We start from the raw sequence: 18,833 nt of genomic DNA, 5'->3' as shown, positions 1-18,833 counted from the left end.
GACAAAATGTCCACGGAAATAAAGTTCAAGCGACAAAATGTTCAAAATTCCTAAATTTTCCTATTTTAATGGAAAAAGTAACTTTTTATTGTATTATATTTATCGATGTATGTGATACTTTTTTGAGAACACCTGTCATTTATAGTAATTTAATAACGCCCGCGATGTGTACGATAAAAAGTAAATTATTCATTAGAAATAAAGAAAATTTGGCCGCGTGAACATTTTGTCGCGGGTACATTTTGTCGTGTGAACATTTTGTCGCGGGTACATTTTGTCAGTGCACTATTTTTCGGGTACATTTTGTCGTTGAACCTTTTGGACTTGCACCAATTGTCGCGTCCCCGAAACGAACGGCACAGCACGCACGTCTTCGTGGCTTCCAGTCTAGGAAGGGCGTTCCCACTTAATTGTTAATTCTTACGATCTTATTATTTCAACAAGTTTCTCTTACATTTCTTCAAAAATGGGATTCACCGTTATCAATCACTGTCGAGCCTACATATAACAATACAAGAATAAAATGTCATCGAAAACACTCTCGGGGGTGAGTTTTGCCCTAACATACATAGATCGGGCTTGCTAGTGTTTTTTTTTACATGTGCACAGCTACATATCTGAACAAAATATGCGCTGCACCCATTACCCTGTATGTCTGTGCCCTTATAGTAAGCAACTGAGGGTTCAAACCCCGTCTGCAATTAAAAAAGTTATTCGATTTCATCAATACCAAATATATGCTTCATTAAAATACAAATATACTATGTATATAAAAGAATGCGTTCCTAAGGCATGGCCAGGCGTGCTTGGTTTTTTTTACATGTTGGAAAGTATCTAAAAAAAAATATAATATCTGCCTCTCAGTTTGTTTTCGCCCTTACTCTACTGTTTCTTTTTCGATCCTTTCTTTTGATATCATTTTGATTTGTTTTGATCGTTTCTACATATGTACATGGTACATGCGTACGTTTTTCGAATCGTTAATACGTATTGACATTTTTTGTATTGTATTTTTCTCTCAAAGGACTCGTACGACGTTTCTCAATCGTCGATTATGTAAACATTCAATTTCTAGGAAGCCTTTAAATTCGTCCTTGCGTATAATGTTGCGCACTAGGGCTGCCGCAAACCTATTTGAAATTTATTTAAGAAATTATTTTGCATATTATTGCAGTCTGTGTAAAATCAAATATGATTTTTTTTAAATGAGAAATTACTAGCAGGGTTGACGAGAACGGGAAACAAAATTCAGGGGTGTTTGCTTATTGAAGGGCCATTCTTTTGTAGAAACTCATAAGGATATTTAAAAAAAATGATCATTTAAGAAAGGTTTTTTTTTTAAATCTAAAAATCACTTGCCGCACTGTAATGGATAGCAAGTGACCAGGACTTGCATTTTATTTTATTTCTCCAAGAATACTGAATGCAGGGTCTTCATATTATATATATTTAGTTGAATAATATTAAATACAATTTGTGTAAAATATATATATCCGTGTATAATATATGTAAGTACGGTATGTGATAAATTTTCGAGATTAAAAACTAGTATAATGTATATATGAAAAATGTGAGGTTTTTTCTTTAGGTTACGCACGATTGCGCTGACGTTTGATGTGTTAGTTCCAGTGTGATAGCGGTGGGGGTTAACGGGTCAGGGTTCAAAGGGGAATCATTTTTATTATACGGAGGGTGAATATTGCGAAAATATTAGCTTAATGGTGCGAAAACTGCGGTCATTCATGACCCGCCTTTTATTCGGCGACAATAAAAGCTTTTCAATTAATATTCCACCGCCTCCCCTTTTTCCACCCTCTCTGATGAAAATGCCGGAAAAAATTCGCAACCCGCAAATTTGAATGTAAATCATATCAAAAAATTTTTTTCATTAATTTTCACAACAATTAAACGTCATTTATTTATTATTATTGCGCGAGTTTGAATTTGGTATTTGGGAAAAGCCATATAAAATTTGTAATTCGGATTGTGATCGCATAAGTTATATACAATAGGTATAAAAAATTTCACACGCGAGTTTTTTTCAGGAAGCCTTTCAGTTTATTATTAATCTGAAATTTTATATCTAAAAATTTAAGATAAGTATCAAGTAGTATATAAAATTTCGCACCAACACAGAACTTTGCGAAACCACGAAACCACGCTGCGACAAAACCGCGCAAACCCAAAAACGCATATATAAACAAGAAAATAAAAATAAAAACAATATACATATTAAAAACAGGTCTAATGTATAAGAAAAATCCGATATAACACAGCAATGGTAAAATAATTAATTTTGAAAGTGTTCTTTTGAATTTATTCATACTTTATTGAAACTTGAATTACGAGAAAACATATTAAATATTATTTTATGTCCTAAATTAAAAATAATATCAAAGGATCAGCACAAATTCAAAAGTACCCATTCAGAATAAATTATTTTATTTTGTAAATAATTTATTTTATGAACCTTGACATTATTTTTTTAAATTTAGGACATATTTATATTTAACTATTCGCTCGGTATTTGTAATATAAACCGCTTAAACATGAATAATCTAATACTAAACATTTAATTAAATTTATTTGAATAGTTTTATTTTATATAAATTTATTTGAATACTCATTCGTTTTTTTATTAAATTGACTCTCATGAAAAAACAAACATATATACTCTTTCGAAATGATATGTATACCAGAATCCGAAGAGAAATCCGGTAGAGAAATTCGAAGTCCTAGGAGGCTTCGCCCCCGAGGAATTCGAATCCTTTGAATAAAAAAAAAAAATCGAATCGGCGCCTATGAATCGAAAAAAATAATAAATCGAATGATTTGTTCCCAACGAACCAACCAACCAACAACCATACAACCAACCAATGTTACATAAATATAAAGCCTCTTTTGAAATTATATATTAGATATGTCTATTCTTGTAATTCAAGTTTCAACAAATTGTGAATAAATTCAAAAGTACACTTTCAAAATTAATAAACGATTCTTATTTTTCATTACTGTATTCTATCGAATTTTACATATACATTAGACCTGTTTTTATTGTTTACTGTTTAATGTTTAACTTATGTCTCCGTGTTCGTCCGTGTGCGCTTTGTATGCCGGCGCGCCATTACACGCAGTTTAAGATTTCCACGGTCATTTACCGATGGAGCTCACTTTACTTTGTTTACTATACTTTGCATAAAATTGCCGTCAACAAAAGACGACACTATACTTGATGATTTGAAAACGGATGCGATGAATTCTCTTCAATGATCTTAAACAAACACTCGATTTAAAAATGATGCATTACACTTATGTACATATGAACATATGTATATGCATATGTATGTACATAGGTGTACAGTTTGCAATGTCAAATCATGTCTATTCCCAGAAATAGAAAAAATATTTAATATTTGTTTACTCACTCGGTACGGTATACCAAAAAGTGTCACTTATCGTTTTCTTATCAAAAATGAAAAAAGTGGAAGTTTTTTTTAATAAAAGATAATAATTGAGTCTTTCTAGCGAAACACATGTTTTACAAAGACGGTTTATACAAATTTAACAGTGTGATAAATTAATTTGTATGTCGCTAAAAGATAACACAACCCTATCTTAGATACATACACTTGTTAAGTCTCACTTTTTATATGTTGTATATATCAAATCGTATTATATTATAAGGAAGCGATAAAAGTAAAATATCGAAAGAGGAGCAATTGTAATCAATCGTTGGGAAGTAATTTTCCATTTGATTTTTTTGTGGAAAGTTTTAATGAATTTTATTGCCCTTGGGACTTTCTCAATGGAATGAGAGTCGAATGATTGCAATTTGACAGTTGACAAGTTCAACACGGTTGAGTGCGTGTATGAAATTTCATTTAGAATGATAATTTGTGTTCCGTAGCAACTTGATTTACTCATTTTTGCCGTTTAATAATAATATTCAGACCTTTCAGCGATGAGCAAACAACATATGTATGTATGTATGTATGTTTTATGTCCTGCTAAGAGATTTGGATACATATATATTTTTTTGATTTTTAAATGCTTTTTTATTATTACTAAATTATGTTCACAATACATCTTATATCGATTTTAATAGCTACTGATCTACTGATAATTTTCTATTTTACAATTTTAATTTAATTTTGTTAGTAATCATAGTAATATATTATTCTAATGTTAATGTACAGCATAATGGGAAAAAGAGCTCAAAACCTATTTACAATTAAAAACGTATCAACAATTTTTATTAATGCTCATAATACATTTATTATTTAATATTAATTAAAGACTCTCTAAAGTCGATGACCTATAACAGATTGTGTTTAGGCAATCTGTGTTTATACCTGAAAGGTATAGACATTTGAGATTTGTATATGTGTATATTGGTACATATGTACTTATGTAAATGAGAGATAAACTTAAAAATATGTATATAGTATATGTATATATGAGAGATAATGAGAACCTATGTATAAAGCAAATTTGATAAAATATAGAGTGAAAAAAGAAAAAGTTATAGGCGTTTAAGCAATTAAGATCTGACATAGCGAGATAGTGGCGAAAAGGGAAAAAATGGTTGGAACAGTGTGGACAAATGCGCCAATGTGGACGATAAACGTCACCGAGAAAGATGATGGAGTATTTTTAAACGAGTCTATTACGATTATTTTTACAGGCTTTATAAGTCGCAGATATAGTACCTGCAAATAGCCAATAATTCGCAGATATAGTACTTGCAAATAGCCAATAATTTTCAGATATACATAGTACCTGCAAATAGCCACAACCTTTTTTAAAATATGGGAATCACCGTTATCGATCACTGTCAACACTAGGTAAAGTACATATGTACATACATATGTATACCCGAAAGCACTGCAGTGGGTGATTTTTGGCCCGAGTGTCTATTAGGATCTTTTATCTATAGGATCTAGAAATTTAAAATATTACAATTTTTTTTACAAATTTTAAAATATCAAAAATTAATAAAATTTAAAATTTATTTATTTACTCATAAATTTATAATACTTTCATCTGTTATAGCAACTCTACTACCATAGTAGTATACAAATATATCTATACATGTTTATATATGTACGTAAAAATTAAAATGAAAAAAAATGCTCTGCTTTATTCCATTTAATTTTTTTCAGACAATGATTTTTTTTGCAATGGTCGTATAAAAGTGTGTGTCGACCACTCGTCGAGTGGTTGAACTTTCAAAGGAGTCTGTTGTTTACGCATAAACATATAAATATTGCTGTCTGTGACGGAATTTTATCGGAAAACTCTCTAGAGCGCGCGAATTTTACTCGCACAGATTTTCCGCGCATCGACGGTGAGTTTTCCGCTTCGGGAAAAGCACCCTCCAGTTCTCTCAACACCACTCAAAACGGCGGATTCAGGCCGCTTACATCCATCATTGCATTCTGTTTTCCCCATACACAATATCATATGATCTAGCTATAGATCATATTTTCAATATACATATGTATGTATGATACAATTTTCAATATATCATATTTCACGTAACCTTATCTGTTGGTTTGATTCATTTATTAAACCTACCATAGTTGCTATACATACTTAAGTTGTCTTATCTATAAGTAAATAAAACTATTTATTAAGAAATACATTTCCTACATATGTACATACGTGTTGGCTTTCTTTTGATTTATCAATCAATTATACCGTTCATAGTGTTATTATACGGTTAGTTAACCTTTTCCATTAGTAATGTTCTCGTTAACATTTGATTAAGTACATGTGTTCATATTATACAATAGATACAATCAGCGTAGTAATTTTCTTAGAGTTTGACTTTGACTGCTTAGTTTTTATGCTCTATATTTGGACTCCCAATTTTTCATGTCTCAATAAGTATGTGCTCGTTACTGTCGTATTTTTTCCATATACAGCCTAATTACTAGATATGTACATATATGTATGAATATATTAAAGTACTTACTCCTTCCAAAATCTGTCTACAGTCTAAATATCATAAGACTTTATTCAGACAGCAGATAACCATACAAACAATATGGAGATAAAACACCTTATGAACGTGGTGAAATAAAAAAATTGGCCAAATAAACGCAAAATAGCATGGAGAAAAAATCCGTAAAAAAATATTTTTGACTTATAAAACTCGCTAGACAATTAAAAATAAAAAATCACAATCAATAGAAAAAAACATCTGAATATTGAGACAATTAAAAATAAAAAATCACAATCAATAGAAAAAAACATCTGAATATTGATTCCAATACTCACTTTGAGCACATCAATACTAGATTTTGAGTTAAAGACCGCAAAAGCCAAAAAACTATAAAAATTGTGCGTTTTTAAAACGCTCATACCTCGTAAACGATCACTAACCAACAAAAATCATTATCATATTCGAATTTAGTGGATCAAACTTAGTAAAGATTGGTTAGTCTCCGCTCTGGTAACTCAAAAACGTGATTTTTTGTTGCTCAGTATTATTACTCGGAGAGCCACAATGAACTACTCGTTGCACTACATGTTACCAACGTCATTTCTTTATTTATAATATTTATTTAATAGAACATGAGTGCACTTATAAAGATACAATGCAATCAATCAATATACATACATAAGCATTTTATACAATGCGAATTCATACAAACATCCACAGTGACATATGTATGTATATGGAGAAATTTTTGCATTATAATCAAATTAGCGAAAGTCAAGACGCTGAATAACTTGAAACCAAAATGAAAGGAGATGCCAATTCTACAGGAACCGTTTCAGAAAAATTGGCAAACTCTGATAATAAACGATCGACTTGGAGGCACAAACCAAAATCTGGCTAGCAGCGGGACTCTAGTGGCATTTGAACCCATGACCACTTTGCTCGAAAACATGATATGGTAAATACTAGTCCACGCCGCTGGTATATCTGATATATCATCATTCATTCTACTCAAGTGTGCCAACCTAATTATTCATGCATGATTTCTTCTAGGTTAGAAAACTAAATCCCACAATAATATATTATATCGCTTTTAATCTAAATATGTTACTGTTTAAATCAACGACAGTGACAAAATCAACCTTTTCAAAGTCTGTTTAATTCGGAAAGCAACGATGCGAAACGGGGGCACCGTTGATTTGGACGCGCCGTTACTAATCAAATTTTCACTCGCATTTCACTCAGTACCCCCCCCCCCCGTTATCCTATCGCCGCTTTCCTCGCGTTTCCTCTCCCGCGCCCCCACGGGAAAACTCGATTTTCCCATCGAAGTGAGGAAATCCTACTCTGCGTAATTAAATCAGGGCACATAATAATGGCGTTTCGCTACGGCATGGCAGCACCCAACCAAAGGTCGATCGCCCCACGCTTAGGTACCTATTCAAAAATCAAATGAAAAATTCAGCAAAATTCGTATTCGAATATACCGTATCGTTGATTAATTCCGGCTTTGTAGCGGGGGTACCCAGTTTCGTTAGGGTGAATGTTCGTACGTAATGAATACACTTCGGTAGGTTACTAAATGAATAAGATTTGTAATGGGGGGATAATTTCGTATCATCGGGGTTTCGTAGTATTGTGCTGAGCGAACATGACGCTTAGACGTTTTTTTTTGTTTTGCGCTAATTATTATATTTAAATATATTAAGTCGGAATGATGTCGCTGTGTTGAAATAAATATGAATGCAAAAGTTGGTATACATAGTATATTAATTACAAACCGCAAGCATATGTATTACTTGCAACAATCAACAAATTCGAACTAGCCGAATTTGCGAGAAACGGGAGGGAGGAAGGGCAATGCTGATTTTTGGAACCGTCACAATAATCTAGTTGTATAAATTGACAGGTAATTGGATTATTAGTCACAATACGATCACCTAAAAAACAATTTACAAACAAAACGTGAATACGGAATATTTGGCACTCGACTTCTCGTTAGTATGATGGACTTTTCGGCTGCCAGATGTTCCGTTATAGAGATTTTAGTGGCTTTTGGGCGAGCGCTTTGTGACCAATAATCACCGAACCAAATTGACAAACTCATGATGATTAAATAACCATCCAGATTTTGCCAACAGCGATAGACGTTCTGGTAATCATCGAAAAAATCCGGATATTTTTTGATTCTGAGATTCGAACCCACGACCTCTCTGCTGGTAAATTTAAACTTATCCAGTGAGTTACGATGTGGATTAATCCTCGATTTAGATCCTTTTAAAATTCTAACACAAACTAGCACCTTTCCAGGATTTAATGGTTGGATGCAAAACTTTGGATGTTGGATGCAGTTGTAAATTTGAATACTGCACTTTAAATAATAGAAAATTGTATTATTTCAACCTGCATTTTGGATGTAGTTTATTTTTATTGATTTTTTTCTTCTTCTTCCACAGATAGAGTGATCTGGGACGATGGCGGGCGGAGATGGCCCCGGCAGGCGGAGAGTGCCCGGCATCCGCGGCTTCATCCAGAGGAATCTCCTCACCATGCTGACCATTGCCGGAGTGTTGGCCGGCACGGCGCTAGGATGCACGCTGCGAGCTACTCAGGACAAGTGGACGGAGCGTGAAGTCATGTACCTTCAGTTCCCTGGAGATCTCTTTCTCAGGATGCTCAAGTGTCTGATCGTGCCCCTGTTGGTTGCATCCATAGTATCAGCCATCGGGTCGCTCGACTTGAGCATGTCGGGCCGGATAGGTATCCGGGCCATCCTATACTACATGACCACGACCATTTGTGCGGTCATATTAGGTATCGTGCTAGTGACGGCCATCAGACCTGGAGTTGGCGCTCAAGCTGAGCATGGCAAGGCTCCAGCCAGCGCTAGAAATGTCCTCACTGCAGACACGCTGCTTGATCTCATCAGGTAACTTATTAAAAATGAACCATACAATTTCCATGTTTATTTAAACGACATTAACATGAAAAAATTAGGTACGGTAGAAATGAAACATTCGAGTTGAAAATTAAACGAAATTATACTTGTGGCGCTATAGGTTGATGTGAATTTTGCTTTTGATATAAAAGATATAATCTATACGAGCATGTTTGTGCAAACTCGGTTTATATAAAATGTGTATGCAGATTTAACTGTAAATATATTGTGAACCAAGAACAATGGTGAACTTTATAATAGAACCTCGACAGGAAAAAATTTAAAAGCGGAATTTGCTAGAGTCGACGTTGCACTTTCGATAGACAATGGTTTTTCAATTTACGGTGGTTTGAAAACGTTTCGTTCCACTCTTGATACGATCTGACGTTTCATTTTTTCATAGCAATAGTTATAATGGATTCCCGCTCGTGTTTGCACAACTGTATCAAAGGGAATGCATAAAATGTATGTCGGTGCATGTGCAACATGCTATTCGAATACAGGCGGATTTAAATGAATGCCCACACACTATTTTGCTTTTTTTACCTTCCTTTTTTATCTATTGTAAGAACATATGTATGTGTGCAGGGCATTTTATATAAGCAATCAAAAGTCTCGAGCAGATTCTTCACTAGGATTACATACATACATATGTATGTATGTATGTAAAGTCTCTTGCTATTTTTCCAAGTCGTACATGATTGAGGACTTTTTTTAAATAAATTTATTACCTCGTGATGTCACTATGGGTTGGCCCCGAGCGACATCTACATATATATAAACTGCTGCATATATAAATTTTGAAATCATATTCAAATATTGGTGACAAAGTGGTTAGGATGATTTTCTTGGAATCACAATCATCCAAGTCTGATCAGCGGCACTACAGATTACACTCGGAATAAATTCGTTTCAATCGAGGTCAACCCATGGGATCGAACCCGCCAAACTCTCGTTGGTTAGCATCAACGAAACCACCGAGCTATGCTGTTGGATTTTTGAACTTCTGAGCTTTTGAACAGGACTTTTTGAACTTTTGAGTACCATTTTAGCACAATTATTTCCTTTTTCACAGCTACTTCAATCTACTCCTTTTCAATCAATTTTATATGTCATCACTTTTTGTATTTCTCACATTTTTTTCTCATTCAAACTTATAGTAAGCATATAAATTTCAAATTTGTTCACAACCACATTCCTCGTAGGAGGATCACATTTGCAAACAAATCGATAGTAGTTCTTAATTATCTCTGGATTCAGAAGAGAAAAAATGTAGAGCATAAACTGGTAGGCTGTTGACTTCTGCCTCTTCCTCTTATTTTCTCCACACAATACTTTAAAGGTTGTTCAATATGATAAACGGACTACTTCGCACACTAAAACCGTTACCACGCAAATTACGAATACATAATATCTAGCACTCGAATTATCGTTAGTGTTATAGTTTGCGTGGATGTCTCTCGGTGGGTGGAATTTCCGAGTGCCAGATATTCCTGGATCGAGAATTTAGTGACGTGTCCGAGAACGTCATGCACGAAACAGTCACCGAATCTTTCGATATGACCAAAAAATCTTCTAAACTTGCACTTCTGGGTACTGTTATGAAATTGTATTCCTCTTCATTTTCAAGTTTCTCTTCAAATTTTAAATAATCTTTGATGCTGCCTGATTGAAAGTGATCACTCCTTTCGATTAAAATGATTCATTCGTTTGCACTTTATTTTTTTACATCCAATGAACAATTTAAATCAACTCCTTTATCTATTGATGCTGATTAATATTTCAGCTCAATAGTGATTTCAAAACTCGTCATGATTCTGCCGTCTGCTCACAACATTCAACGAAAGGTTCATTGACTGAGTGGTTACAAAACCGACACTGAGGGGGTTCGGAGGTGAAAACCACGAAAAGCAAATTGAAAATCCAACTGTACAAAAGAGTGCCTGTGGGACTTTCAGGAAACTCTTCAAAGGAGTACAGCTGGTCGTTTAATCCGTCAATTGAAAGGACTTGGGTCATTCGCACCGTGACCCAGAACATTTAACAGGTCACCATCCTCACAGTGCCACTGACCCTTATATTGCTTAACCCATTTCAAATTCATACCCGCGTCTCAATTGCCAATACCCAAGTATTAAAGGGCTATATGTATATACCCAAGTATTAAAGGGCAATATGTATATACATATGCATAGCTCGTTCATTATAAGCAATGTCTTCTCAAATAATTTCACTTCAACGGCGGTGTTTACAGTTCAGTGATTCGTGATCGTCGTCGTGGAAACTTTGCAAGCACCATTTAGCCAAAACGAGATATTATATTACATGATATTCATGTTTCAATTGTTTCCACATCTCATTAGACTCGTGTCTCCCCCAATATCATACTATCTGAATTTGTATGTTACATTTTGTGGATTTTCTTCTATACATATGTATAGGTGTGATTATAAAATACAGTGAGGTAACCATTTTTAAACGTCTGTTTCAAAGATTTAGCTACTCTTTGGAAGTTGGTCCTAAAGTTATCATTTGTTTTTGTCTCGTACGTTAAATTTTATATCTGGAATTAATTGATTCACTGGATTTTTAAACTCAGAATATGCTATATATGCTATAGTTCTGGTTTGTAAATCTATAAATGTATTCAGTTCATTAAGTTCATGAAATGAATGTTTCAGTAAAAACTTTCAGTATTGAAAGTGTCTTTTATTCAAATTTGAAATGGACTTGTTTTTTGTGTAGCAAAAAAAATCATCTGAGGCGCATTCTATTGCTGAAATACTGAAATCATTGTCTACATTGTGCATATGTACATATATCAATTTAAGGCAAATCATGCTATTTTTTATTAAGTGTCATTCTGTTTCTAGTTATCTGTCTATGTATTTAAAAATATTTTTTCTTACTACAGTTTTTTAACTCACTACTAAAAATACTTTAATACTAAATCTAATTTCTGGGCCAACGCCCAGTTATGTAAATATGCTGGAGAAAATTGTAATTGATAAAAGCAATCAGAAACTGTAGAAACAGATCAATTTACAAATTTGAGCTTATGTATTCGCCGATGACTGTCAAACGTTATTAAGATGGTTTTTTTCCCACCACGATATCCAAAATATCATATAAGTGACTCAAATTCTCAAATTACATATACATACATATATTTTTGTACTAATTTTGACAAGTTGGAAACAATATTGGATGTTTCTGCCTTTTTTGTTGCAAGTTTATGTAGTTTGTGAAGGTACACGTAATACAGTACAATTAGGGCGAAAACACACTGAGTGGGACGTGGTACCTGTTTTTTTTTTTAGATTCTTTTAAACATGTAACATTCTTGGCATAAAGTGGAAAGACAAGAAGCGAAACACGTGAGTATTACGATAAGGGTAGTGGATATAGTGGATGGAATAAAGAGACTGAATTGGCAATGGGTGGGCCACGTGGCTAGAAGAATGGACAAAAGGTGGGGAAAATAAGTGCTTGAATGGTACCCGAGAGAATGCAAAAGGGTAAAAGGAAGAACGCAGGGAAGATGGGTAGATGAAATTAGGAAAATGTGTGGGATGAGATGGATAAGAGTTGCGAAAAACAGAGACGAGTGGAAGCATGTCGGAGAGGCCTTCATGTAGCAGTGGATGGTGAATGGCTGTAGATGATGATGATGATGATTTAACCTTGCTTGACAGTGATCGATAACGGCAAATCCCATATTTCAAGAAATGTAGGAGAAACTTGTCGGTTACATAAACATATGCATTCTGCACGTGCAACTACAACCGAATTCAGTTGGGGGAACACTCCGCTCAGTGTGTTTTCGCCCTTAGGGCCGGGCCGCACCGAACAACTTTGTCGGCCGACAAGTTGTGCGACACGAAAAAATGTACGGAAATGTGGGCGACAAACAAGTTGACGGGTGTGGCATGTCCCATCTACCTGCATGCATTGGTCTGGTCGTCCTCAACCAAGTTGTTCGCGAGTTGAGCGGTGCGGCCCGGCCCTTAGACTCGCTTAGCGTTTTGAACTATATGAACTTACACACACACTTGCCAACTTAATAATTTATACATCCACTCTTCTGGGCTTGAAATATTATCTTGTAGTATGACAGATTTACTATTTTCGTGCATTGTGGCTAGTGTATGCACTCGCCAAACTTTTTGATCACACACGTATGTATGCTTATTCTCACGATACGTTTCGCTCGTAGTAGGCTGAAGTCGAAACAAAAGGAAATAGCGGTTCTGTGTATCTCAGTGTGGGTAAAATAGTACTCAATTACGATTTGCATTTTGGATTGTATGTATACCAGTATTTGGTTACGGTGGTGTGTATCTGTGTTCTTGACCCGTTTGCTCCCAGTGCCGGTCGATGTGGTTTTTTTTTTTCGTTTTTGTTATGTGTTGCCTTTGTTTTGTTTTTGTTTTGCGGTTCAGATGTGGGAGATAGTGTATGCAGATTGTTCGCGACATGCGATGCGTTCAATGTTCTTTCATTAAAATGCACTAATGGTTGTTTACCGGTTGACACCAATGATAAAATGTATGTAACAATATGCAAATGGTATTTAATACCCTTTTTTTGTAACATTTAGTTCGTAGTTAGCTCACTGTTGTAATGTGGAATCATTTTTTAGACATTATAATAGAATTACGGATCAAAGATTTTTATCAGATTTATAAGTTTGGAGAAGAAAATATCCATAGCATAGCATAGCTTATTTCCCAGTACTCAAAACTGAACGTACCGCAAAATATTCCCCCCCCCCAGAGGGGATTTTCTTATATACAAATGTATACATAGAAATGTATACATTTGTATATAAGAAAATGTGATGCACGTCTAATTGCTTTATTATTTTTCCTCAAATAACCAATATAGTACAGGAATTATATTTTTTTCAGAATGTAAATTTTGATTTCTTCTTTTGTTAAGTTTCATAATTTTTACCAGAACTCAATATAATATAAAATTGTTTTTTTTTTTATTATTCATTTAAAGGTAATTATGATGAAAATAATAGCACAAAGTGATTTTTTTTACAGAAAAATGTAACAAAGAATTTAAATGATATGTTAAAATAGATGTATTGTGTGCAAATGTATATTTATATAATAATATTTGTTTTTGGGAAAAAAATTGATTTGGAATTAATTGAAATGTATGGAAATATATGTATAAAGATATATGTACTTCTTAAGGAATAGTGCAACTTTAAATAGACCATTAGTAAAATGCTTTAAAACGGTTAAAATCCTTTGCCATACGTCAACAGTAACAATACTAATCAACACTAAAATTACATTTATGTTTGCTCAAAATGAATTACATACATAGATTCACATTAGTCTAAAAATATAAATAAATATTTATATACATTTATATTTTTAGATAGATTTTAAATAGACACCATACATATATACATATGTTTTTTTTTAATCACCGAAATACTAATTAAGGTCTATTTGGTACATATTCGTCTAACGTGGCGTAGACGTAACAGCAAGTAATAGCAGTAGCCGACAAAATCTATTCATACCATACAGCAGTACAAGTCGCCGTATCAAGCAAACCCGGTTTTCTTTGCCCACGGTGGAGATATTCACGCACAACGTGACGTCATAGTAGCGAGTGCACGCTTACTATCGACGACGCTTGCGCTTATGAATATTATCGGAAATTTCATATTGTGACAATATTGACTGGAAGATAAGACTGTATATGTAAGCTGATTTTGCCTTGCACTCGGCCAAAACTTGTTTAAACGTGTTGAAACGTGCGTTGCTGTATAAGTATGAACAGAAACTGTCGTTTACGCGAGCTGCTGTGCTATATTGTAACACAGACCTTTTAAAATCAACTCGAATGCAAATTAACATGACAGCATTCCTTGCATCGAATCAGATATATATTTTTAACGATTAATTATGATGTAAAGTTCCTCGGTTGATTTGTATAATATAATATATGCAAATGTGCGTAACTAAATTGCAATAAAAATAGCACAAAGCGCAATTTGGAATTCGATTCGCGTATATTCAATAAACGAATGTATTGTCTGATGGATTCGAATGTATTTACATATTTAAATGTACACATTGTACGTGTCACTAGATTATGGCTTTGTGAAATTTAATTTTATCATTCGTTGATTTGGCACGAACAAATCGCACATAATGAGTCATCTATTATACAATTATGTACATATATATACTTGTTGAATAACAATCAAACTCTTGTGTTGAAAATTTAAATTTTGATATAATAGAATGTGTATTATGCGAATTTTTTTTTTTTTACTAAAGGGAATTGTTCAATTTAATGTGTGCATAAATATTGTAGCCAAAAAGCGGTCAACGCATTATAAAACGAGTTTATATATGTATGTACATATGGCGATAAAATCTAACCTCACTATAAAAATTTCGTTTTGACCCATTATCACACCAGAGTTGAATTAATTTGTGATTTAGAAATAATCACACGTAAAATACGACGCCAACGTGTGATACACATCCTGTACTTTGAAGGTTGTTTATATAATTTAGTTTAAGATCTTAAGATTCTGAACGACGCTGTGTAGCAATTGCTATTTACATAATATGCTGTGTACATATTGAGAAAAATCAAATTGATGTTAGAGCGTGCATAGTGAACGACATCTGGCTGATTGACGCCACATCGCTTCAGTATACATGCTTAAATATTTTTTTAAATGTACATATATGTAGCTATTTTGAAAATTGACTTTTGTTAATGTAATATCAAATGGTCTGCTTGTTACTATTGTTGCGTAGGGGTGGATTCAGGATCAAAATGGAAGGCCAAAGTCGCTTCACAGCATTTATTCAACGATTCAGGAGGTCCACACGAGATCACCACTCGTTTCAGAATACTTGATCTACCGTGTGTACCTCCTTATAAAGGACAAGTTGCCCAGCATAGCATCTCCGATCCGTTGACGTGTCTAGGCACTTTGTCTAGGCTACTTTGTATTGTTTAGGCACGTAGGCACGTAGGTCTACCCTGGCGATTCTATTGTTTACGAAAGCACTTACCCAGATCTGTGAGAACTCCAGCGATTCCGGAGGTCCACATGAAAACACCTCTCACTCCAGAATAATCTAATCTACTGTGTGTACCTCCTTATAAAGGACAAGTTGCCCACCGCAGCTTCCCCGATCCATTTATGTATCTATTGTCTACGCACGTAAAGGTCTACCGTGGTGAGTCTATTGTTATTTATTTATTTATTTATTTATTTAACATATTAGCCAAAGTGACATTACAGAGATCTCCAACGCGTCACTGTGGCCGGTCATTCAGTAAAAATAACATCATAACAGTAATAATAACTTATAAAAATAACAATATTGACACAACATCATTAAAATCATAAAATCATAAAAAAAAAACATAGATAAAGTAATAACAATCATTCATATTTAATAGGCAAAATCAACCACTGGCATTCCTCAACAACCACTCAACCAGATTAGTATATTTTATATTGAAGAGGTCAATTTCACCAGAAATCCGGTTGAGCAGATATATAGCCCTAGATATAGGAGCCGTTGTCAACATATTTGTGCGAACTCTATTATGTAAGAACTCTAGCGTATCCTTTGTTCGGGCACTTACTGAGTCGCGTTAGCCTAATCTGGGGTATTTATTGTTCACCCACGAATGCACTTAGACAGTGGATACTCTCTGTCATGTTCCTACGTTACACTATCATTGCGAAGGCCTTGAATGGGACTGAAATTTCCATGATGATTATTCACTTTGAACAAACCTACATCTATGTACTATATATGCACATATGAGACGTTATATTCTGATTTCTGAGATTTTGGACATATCAGATTAAAATAAGTAATAACAATTTGTGAATTAAGTCATAACAGAAATAGTGTTTTTGGAACTGAAAATTGGACTAATAGCCTAATAGCCAGAAGTATGGCTCAGTGGTTGCGTTTATGTTTAGCACCAAGAGATTATTGGGTTCGATCCCCGGTTAATCTTTAATACTGCTGGTTAGACTTGGATAGTTGTGACTTCAAGTCGATCGTTTCTTATCAGAGTTTGCGAATTTTATCTGATCGTTGTTGAAACGGTTCTTCAAAATTGGCAAAAGAAAAATCATCCTACTAGCTGTCACAAATCTTTTGTATTTAATGTATGTACAATTTGTAAAAAATTATGTACAAGTCTAAATCCATAGATGTCGCAATGGATTAATTAATTAATTAATTGTTAATTTCGTGTTCGTTAGCCTCTTGAAATTCAGTTATTTATGTAATAAGAATTCTGCATTGTTTGTAATTAATTGTCTAGAAAGGCGCATTGGGGTCTTCCTGTCAAGCCTTCCTATTATATATCTATGTAAAATAAAATAAAATATGTACATATGCCATCTATAAGAACAATGATTCGATAAAGCCACGAGATAATGATTTTTTAAACTCGAAAGCCTTTAAACTGAACTGTAGCTTAAATTCAAACGTTCTTAACCATTTCCTGCGTATTGCATAATTGGATAAACTCGTCCTTGACTTGGAAAGCCACAACGTTTGACTCGAACGAAGCACTTGATAGGTTTCTTGGGTGTGTTCAAATGATGCAACCAAGCAAGGCCAACGTTCATTTCCAAAGTCCAAACATCGCCGCTAAAGGACTTGAAGATCACGTCTCATTAGTATACCACGAGATCAGTCCAATTCAAAGGTTCGATACATACATACATACTATTATGAATTATTTTATGTTCCGTATTTACTTCTTATTTTGGAAGTCGTGTAGCTGGATTACCTTCCCGCCCACTGTTTAATGTCGATACTTTACAAATGTGTCTTGGGAGAAGTTGATCACCTTGATCCATGTTGTTTTGTATGTAAAGAACTAACTGGCGCCATTGATAGATTGTTAAGTCGTTATAAATCATGGATAGTATACGTGTGTATAAGTGGTTAAGCAGATAAAATACCCATACATATTCATATATACTGCTTTTATTTATGTAAGTTTAGATAAATGTTTTGTATCGATTTTTGGTAGCTTGTTTGGATGCTGAACGCTTCTTTTATTGCAGTTGAGATGATTACTTTGCGGTTAAACGGTTAATCAGTAGAATTTCTAATGGAGTGTGTACTTTTTATGTTTGCTGTATTGATTTTGATTTTGATTAACTTGTAAGAATTCTGATCGTAAAACAGGTAAAATTGAATGTCGAAAATCTTTTTTTAAATTCAAATTAGCTATTTTCTATTTAAAATGATTGCTTTTCAATATTTGATTAAAAATATGAAATATTTTAAATAGCAGTTTCCAATTACATATCAAATCAAAATGGAAAAAGGGAGGATTCAATACTAAAAATTACTTTGAATTACTATTTTATTTTATATGTTATGAAATACATACATACATATGTATTAAAAAATTCAGTTATTATTAATTAAAAAAAAAAAAACATACATATTTATGGAAGTTTTTTTATATTTTTTGAATATGAATAATGTGAAGAGTTTCCAATGGACTTTTTTATTTATTCAAATTTTACATACACTATAAAATATTGTAAAAATTTTTTGATCCGTTTTTTAAATAACATGTTTATCAAAATAGTAGTCGCATTAAAAATAAAATTTATGACATTTTAAATTAACGTTTCAATGTTATATAATAAAAAAGGATATGAATTTTTCATTATAGAAAAGTCTCGATATCTAGGGTGACACTACGACGATTATAGATATTTAGGGTGATCATGTGTCCCGTTTTGGCCGGGACAGTCCCGTATATACGTGTTTGCTTTTGTTCTATCGTTTTCGTAAATTTTTTTGGTTTGTCCCGTTTTTGATGCACCGAAGAATTTTATAATACATTAATTTCCATATTTTCCCTTGTTTTTCCTAATCATTTTGTTTCCGAAAACAAATA

At 33.6% G+C, this 18,833-nt stretch overlaps 1 protein-coding gene across 1 annotated transcript in view; it reads left to right on the top strand.

Moving 5' to 3' along the window:
• The window catches only part of Eaat1 (Excitatory amino acid transporter 1), a 74,932-nt gene that overhangs the window by 18,224 nt on the left and 37,875 nt on the right, over positions 1-18,833 (top strand). The window contains exon 2 of the mRNA XM_077443267.1: positions 8,404-8,876. Coding sequence (XP_077299393.1) covers positions 8,422-8,876 — 455 coding nt within the window. The 5' untranslated portion in view covers positions 8,404-8,421. The remainder of the gene's footprint in view (positions 1-8,403; positions 8,877-18,833) is intronic.

The sequence above is a fragment of the Arctopsyche grandis genome, chromosome 12 (assembly GCF_051622035.1).
Source record: "Arctopsyche grandis isolate Sample6627 chromosome 12, ASM5162203v2, whole genome shotgun sequence".
NCBI classification, from domain to species: domain Eukaryota; kingdom Metazoa; phylum Arthropoda; class Insecta; order Trichoptera; family Hydropsychidae; genus Arctopsyche; species Arctopsyche grandis.
The sequence above is the reverse complement of the archived record's forward strand: the minus strand, read 5'-3'. Positions and strand labels throughout refer to the sequence as shown.